A 6,828-nucleotide genomic window follows, 5' to 3' on the forward strand; every position below is an offset into this window, starting at 1 on the left:
CTTTTTTTCTTATAAAAGTCTAAATAAAACAGTAATATTGGTGTTAATTTCTGACTGTGTAACTGTACAAACAGCAGCCCACACCCGACGGTTTTATCTGCACTTCTCAGAAACTAAGAGTTAAACTTCCTCCCACTTCCTGTTTCTCTTCACACTCGTGTTTGTCCTCGTTTAGATGGAGAAATCAAACCTGAAATAAACAAACTGACAAAAAAACATAAAAGAAAAAACAATTAATTAGTTGTTACCTTTTTAAAAACAACAMCATGAAGCTGGTCCAAACAGGAACACTTTCAACTCCAGAGGGCCTTGATGGTCTTGAGGTTTCATCGGACCCTCCACAGATTCAGATCCAGCAGGACTGAACTGGCCCAGGTCAACGGTTCTGTTCTGTTTGGGTCTGTGCACACAAACCTGATGGGACTTGTCCAGTTTTATCTCATGTGAAGGACATTGTCCCAGAAGCTATGAAGTCCAGATCTGACCCTGATGACCTTTGACCTCAAAGTGCACCCTGACAGATGTTTTTTAAATAAATATTTAAACTATTTAACTCTGTTTGGGTTAMTTTAGCTTTAAAACTCATCAGGTTAAAAAAACAATTAGAAAGTTTATAATTTTTAAATGAAAAACTTGATGCAGGTTAGAGTGGAGGAGGTGGAGGAACTGCGCCCCCTGCTGGACAGAGGAGGACATGCAGGTTTAAAATATTTAATATTGTTCTAAAGTTGGGTTTGTTTGACATTTTAAATGTTTTCTAATAAGGAGTTTTCATAAACCAACACTTTAATTGTTTTATTAATTATCATTAATTATTTTATTACAGAAGATTTGAGGAGAATTCATATTTTTCTACTTTAATAATTGAAGTTTTGTTGCAGAGTTCAGGTGTTCTCTTCATGTTTTTAAACCTCAGCAGAMTATAAACTGTTAAAATATTTCTTTAAAATCTGCTTCAGCTGCTGTTTTTCATCATTTTGATTTTAGCTACCACTTTTCACATTTCTGCTTCTGCATGTAGTTATAGCTGCAGATAGCTGTTAGCTTTCAGCTCGGTTTGGACAAAATGTTGAATAAAATTTAACTGAACTGACTTTAATTAAAGATAAAAACCTGATATTTCCAGAATAAAAAAGTCTTTAAAACTGATCAGAACTTACTTTGATCAACAAATAAAAACCTTTATCTGCTGCAGAGTCGGGCCTTCGGCTGATGTTAGTGAACTTTAGCTTCTTTTCGCCTCCGGCGGTTCTGCAGTTCGGCTGCCTTTCAGATCCTCATCAGAACTTCCTCCAGGTCACTTCCTCCTCACACTTCCTCCATCGCCTCATCGGGACGTTTCGATCAGGTCGACAGAAGACATCAAAGCCAACGACGTCATCTTTAATTAATTAATTAATTAATTAATTAAATTGAATTAATTAACAGTCAAACAGAGGCTCAGAGTTTGATGTTTCACATTGAGATCATTTTTCATCATTTAACTCGTTCCACAGTTTTAGTGCTTTTTCAACAATTCATTTATCAAAACGTTCGGCTCATTTATAACAATCCTGTTTGGTATTTCAGCTGTTTATACGTTTTCAGCTATTTTTTTTACTGTTTTAGCCACTTTTTTCTTATTGTAAATGAAAGGAGCTGTTTTCATCATCCTAAAAATCCTTTCMAATGTTTTTAAATCTTTACAGCACCTGACACATTTTGTTCTGCTTCGGCTCTATTTTGTGCTAATTTTAGCTACTTTTTGCTAATTGTAGCTTTTTTATTTCAGCTAAAATTCTGCTTCTATCTACTTTGTGCTATTTATGCTTCTTGCAGATGCTTTTTGCTATGTTCAGCTATTTTCTGCAATTTTAGCTTAAGTTCATCTGTYATTAGCTAAAGTTAGCTGTTTTAAGCTAAATGCACATTTTTTGTAGCAACTTCTTTCTGCTACGTTGTGTGCTCCAGCTACATTTTAGCTGTTTTACTGAACATTTGACTACAAGTTTTCACTTTTTCTACTTTTTTTTTCATTTTCTGCTAATTTTAGTTTTTGTTTTAAGAAAACTTTCACAATCCGGGTGTTAATTACAACTTGTGGCTGCTACCTTTAGCTTATTTGTCTGCAGTGAAGACAGAAGTACTCGTTGAAACATGTCAGGTTTGTCTGTAAAAGACATAAAAATAAGTGTCTAGTAATTAGGAAAAAGTTTTAAGATATTTTTCTGCTAATTTTAGCTTTTTAAACTATTTCTAGATCTGCTTTTTCCTCCCATTCTTCTGATTTTTTGTGTTTTTCTGCTAATTTGTGATATTTATGTTTTTACAGATGTTTTCTGCTGCATTCAGCTATTTTAGTTTGTAGCTTTGTGCTGTTTTCTGCTATTTCAACTATATTTTTGCTCTTTTTAGTTTTTCTACACAGTTAGGCTTTTTTCTTCTTTCAGCTTTTCAAAGTGAGCTCACGTCAACACTTCTGCTGTTTCTGCAGCTTTCAGCTGAAGTTTTCAGCAGGAAACATTCACACATTTGTGTCATTTCTCTAATTTAATTTAATTAAATTAACAGTCAAACAGAGGCTCAGTGTTTGTGATGCTGAAGGCTGAAGAACGATAATTAACTTTTAGAGTTAATTGATTCAAGATGGCCGCCACAGATAAACAGATTGTTTCCTTCGTTTACATCAGTTCATTTAATTTAAAGTCTTCTTGCAGAATCTGGAAATTTTTCTGATCTTAAAGGAAAATGTTTGTGTTTATAAGACGGAGCAGCTTCTCTTCTCTTTCTGTCTCGGCTGTTTTGGTCGCCCCGTGTCCCAGGACCGGGAGAGACTCTGTGTCCTCTGAGGTCTACCTGGATCAGGTCCAGATGGGGAGAACCCTGCAGCTGGACCCATGGAGCTGCTCCTCCACCTGGAGGTGTCTCTGTCCCTCCGTCCTCTGGCTCCTGATTGGTGGACGGGTCTTCCCAGCAGCCTTTGCTTCAGCTCCCAGCTGTCTTTGGACGGACCGATGAGGTGGATCCGGTCCTCCAGCTCACAGACCAGGACCGACTCTGAGACGTTCCGTTTCTCCTGAATCCTCCTCAGGAGAACCCGTCCCTGCTGGTCCAGGTCCCTCAGAGGGACTTCCTGAGTCCTCAGAGACGTGTTCAGATCATCCAGGAGGTTCTGCAGCGGGCCCACCATGGTCCTGGTCCCCAGAAACCTGATGCCGGTGCTCAGACCGTCCTCGCTGGTCCTGGTCTGCAGGTCCGAGCGGCTCAGGAGGTCCCGCAGCTCTTTGTTCCCGAGCTGCCGGGCGTACCTGAACACATCGCTGTCCACCATGGTCCACTCGCCTCGGGACACTCGCCGGGCCCCGGACCAGGGGGGTCTGTGGTCCTGATGTCTCAGTGAGGATGATGCCCCAGACCAGGGGGGTCTGTGGTCCTGATGTCTCAGTGAGGATGATGCCCCAGACCAGGGGGGTCTGTGGTCCTGATGTCTCAGTGAGGATGATGAAGCTGCTCCTCCAGCAGCACGTTCAGAAGCTAGCAGCTGCTCCAAGCGGACCTTCAGGTCTCTCAGGTGCTCAAAGTGACCCTGGATCTGAACCTGACCCCGGCCCAGATCCTGCACCGTGAAACCATGAGACCTGAGGAGCCTCTGGACCTCCTGCTGGTCCTGGAAGTGGTCCACGAGGATTGTAGCTTCGACTGGGAACTCCATCTGAGGATGACAGAAGAACGTTTAAATCTCCTGAAACACCTGTTGTTTACCTGAGGAGTCATTTTATTATTTATATCTTTATAATTAATTTAATTAATATTTTAAAAATGTTTTTCTCAGATTGTTTCAGCTCTATTGTGTCTTTATTTTTATTTTATTCCAGATGATCTTTAACCTTTGATCGACCCGAGCTTCTTTAAACGTCACACCGGAAGTGAAAGTACCTGTCAGGTGTTTGTGGTTTTCATTTCTATTTTTTTATTTCTATTTGGAGAAAAACTGATCAGAAAACTAATAAACATTTCCAAGAACAACTTTAATTAATTAAAGCAGCAACAACTATTAGAAATTTCACTTAAAAAAGATTTTAAAAAAATAAACTTAACATTTAACAGCGCGTGATGTTTTAAACTCAGGTAATAAATAAATAAATACAGTTGGAGTTTACAGACTGCGCATGCGCACAAATAATTTACCTTTCAGATTTATTAACTTCTGTTTAACTTCAGGACTTGAGTTCTGCGAAGTTTTACCCATCGGTGAGATTTAAAACCGAAACTCGTGACGTCACATCCGCTTCTGACCCACCAAAATAAAACAAGAGGAATTAGATTTTTGTATGGATTTTTTTTTTTAAGTGAGACGTTTTTACAGTATTTGTCCAGATCCGTGTTATTATCATTATCAATATTATTATTTTGGACTAAATAGAAATGAAATGAACCAAATCTATTTCAATAATTGATTTATTTTAACTAAATGACAAAAGCAAAACAATGTTTTAGTTATCATTGTCTTTTAATACAACTATAATCTTATAAATATATATTTATAACGTATTATTAAACATAATAAAAAAATTAAAACGCTTGTTTCAAATCTAACTGCTACTTTTAAAAGTAATTAAATGTTTATATATTTCAGATTTATGAATAAATATAATTTATTGGTTGCTGCATATGAAGTCTAGCAGGTTTGTGATTTTAATCCAAAATAAATGAAAAATAAAACCTAAAAAGACCATTTGTTTGTTATTTTTTTGGACATTTCTGTCAGTGAATAAAAGCAGCTGTGATGCATTTTTTTAGACAAAGACATTTATTTTTGTTTCAGTAAAACTTTTAACATGAAATGAAACATTTTCTCAACATTACGACTCAGAAATTTTTACCAAAAAAAGGAAGTGGGTAACATTTTCTCACATTCATCAAACAACAAATATTTCATGAAACAGTGAACAAAAACACGTTACTTCATCCTGTACCTTCATACGTTTCAATTAAAAACAATTTATTTTAATGCGAGGAAAGTCATTTTTTTAAATTTTAAATTTAAAATTTATGGAACTTTTATTTTGACTGTAAAAAAAATAAGTTAAAAAAAGAAACAAACACCTACATGCAGAAGTTTTAATCATTTTCTGGAAAAAAAATCGGGATTCAAACACAAAACTTTAAAAATCCATTTTGGACAGAAACAGTAAAAGTCCTGGATATAAAAAGCAGACAATGAAGTTGAAGAGGAACTGAAGTTTTCAGTGTTTATTCTTCGTCTGAAGATCTGTCCGACACCTTCTTTCCTGTGAAGAACGCAGACACCGGATCAGTTTTATGTTTGACCCCCGTCAGGATCACCAGGACCTGAACTGAGACTCGTACCTGGTCTGGACCGTCCCGTGGCCCCCCCGACGTCGCACCTCTTCAGCAGGATTCGGACCTTTTTGGTCACCTGAGGGTGTTTGATCCTGGAGAGTTCAGCGTCGTCCTCAGAAACCTCGCTCGATTCTTCAGACAGAAAATAAAAACGTATTTAACCGTTTAAAGACCGGAGCGAGGAGTTTGTTTTTTACCTGTTTGAGTTGTTTTTCTTGGTTTTTTCACAGTTTTCTTCTTGTGAGCGGACGTTTGGGTTCTGCTGGTCTTCAGGCGGGCCAGCGGCTCGTCCTCTGAGCTCTCAGCTTTGCTTTCTGTCGAACAGAAATGGTTCAGGTTGGATTTTCAGGAGGAGCGGAGCGTCGGGCTCACTGCGGGACAAACCTTGGGTCCGTTTGGGCGGCCTGCCTCGCCTGCCGCTGCTCTTCTTCCCCGGTTTGCTCGTCTTCAGTTTGGACAGGGGGACGTCGTCTTCGTCGGAGCTTTTCTCTGACGGAGAGTCTTTAAGAGAATAAAAACACAAACAGGTTAACGTTTGAAGAGTCCGAGCTCGTCTTGACGGAGGAGCTGCCGACCTTTCGGTGATTTTTCCCGCGCTCTGCGTTTTGAAGCGGTTTTCTCGGCCCTCCGCTCGTCGCCGGAGCTGCCCTCGCTGGTGGTCTCGGCGTAGTTAACTGCGGCGACAGGAGCAGGTTTGAGTTCCGGCAGAAACAGCTGAAGGTGTCGGGGGTGAACGGCGCCACGACTCACCGCTCTTCCTGCCGGCGTTCCGTGGGGATTTAAGGGGCGGAGCTTGTTTATTGGACGAGGCTTTCCTCTTCCTCTGCCTCCTGGTGGTTTTGGCGAACGGCTCGTCGTCTGAGCTCTCCTCCTCGTCTGGGGAGGCTGCGGGGAGAAACAGGAGTGAGGATCCGAACGTTGAAAACCATTAAATCCAGGAGAAGGCGGAGTCAACGCACACTTCCTCTTCCTGGCTGCGTTTGGTTTGGATTTCAGGGCCGCAGCAGGTTTTTTAGACGAGGCTTTTCTCTTCTGCTGAGGCGGAACTTTCTTGGCGGGTTCATCGAACGGCTCGTCGTCGGAGCTCTCCTCCTCGCCCGGTGACTCTGAGGCCAAACACAGGAGTGAAAACCCAAACCTTCTTGATGATGTCATCAGGAGACGCCACCTCACCTTTCCTCTTCCTGTTGGCAGGTTTTTTGGGCGTCCCTCTCGGCCTCCCTCTGGGTTTGGACGAGGTTTTGGCGATTTTGCTCAGAGGCTCGTCGTCGGAGCTCTCCTCCTCGCCCGGTGACTCTGAGGGCAAAAACAGGAGTGAAAATCCAAACCTTCCTTTTTTTTAAAATTTGTTTATCAGGATATTATACAGTTTATGTTACTTACATTTCTCAAAACTTACATAACCAACTTTTTTTAACAAGGAATATAACTCACAACACACATAAAAATATATAAAAACAGAAAAAATAAAATATAATTGGGGGG

At 40.3% G+C, this 6,828-nt stretch overlaps 2 protein-coding genes across 3 annotated transcripts in view; both read right to left on the reverse strand.

The window, feature by feature from the left end:
* Positions 1 to 2,519: 2,519 nt before the first annotated feature.
* On the reverse strand, positions 2,520 to 4,261 carry rbm43 (RNA binding motif protein 43). The gene is made up of 2 exons (XM_014025674.1): positions 4,168 to 4,261; positions 2,520 to 3,691 (listed from the first exon to the last, which is right to left on the reverse strand). Exon 2 carries the CDS (start codon positions 3,689 to 3,691, stop codon positions 2,738 to 2,740), a length of 954 nt encoding a protein of 317 aa, XP_013881128.1. The 5' UTR covers positions 4,168 to 4,261; the 3' UTR covers positions 2,520 to 2,737.
* Positions 4,262 to 5,086: 825 nt separating this feature from the next.
* The window catches only part of LOC106530108 (nucleolar and coiled-body phosphoprotein 1), a 5,050-nt gene continuing 3,308 nt past the window's right edge, over positions 5,087 to 6,828 (reverse strand). Inside the window, exons 5-12 of one of the 2 annotated variants that reach the window (XM_014025675.1) lie at positions 6,517 to 6,639; positions 6,303 to 6,449; positions 6,094 to 6,228; positions 5,919 to 6,017; positions 5,728 to 5,844; positions 5,541 to 5,657; positions 5,350 to 5,475; positions 5,087 to 5,270 (exon numbers count right to left, since the gene is read on the reverse strand). In XM_014025675.1, coding sequence (XP_013881129.1) covers positions 5,233 to 5,270; positions 5,350 to 5,475; positions 5,541 to 5,657; positions 5,728 to 5,844; positions 5,919 to 6,017; positions 6,094 to 6,228; positions 6,303 to 6,449; positions 6,517 to 6,639 — 902 coding nt within the window. In that variant the 3' untranslated portion in view covers positions 5,087 to 5,232. The remainder of the gene's footprint in view (positions 5,271 to 5,349; positions 5,476 to 5,540; positions 5,658 to 5,727; positions 5,845 to 5,918; positions 6,018 to 6,093; positions 6,229 to 6,302; positions 6,450 to 6,516; positions 6,640 to 6,828) is intronic. The other variant, XM_014025676.1, reaches the window with a different exon arrangement.

This window comes from Austrofundulus limnaeus, unplaced genomic scaffold, assembly GCF_001266775.1.
Source record: "Austrofundulus limnaeus strain Quisiro unplaced genomic scaffold, Austrofundulus_limnaeus-1.0 Scaffold490, whole genome shotgun sequence".
In the NCBI taxonomy this organism is placed as follows: domain Eukaryota; kingdom Metazoa; phylum Chordata; class Actinopteri; order Cyprinodontiformes; family Rivulidae; genus Austrofundulus; species Austrofundulus limnaeus.

Coding starts and splice junctions, on each gene's coding strand:
- rbm43 (XM_014025674.1), bottom strand. CDS start 3,691: ATGGAGTTCCCAGTCGAAGCTACAATCCTCGTGGACCACTTCCAGGAC.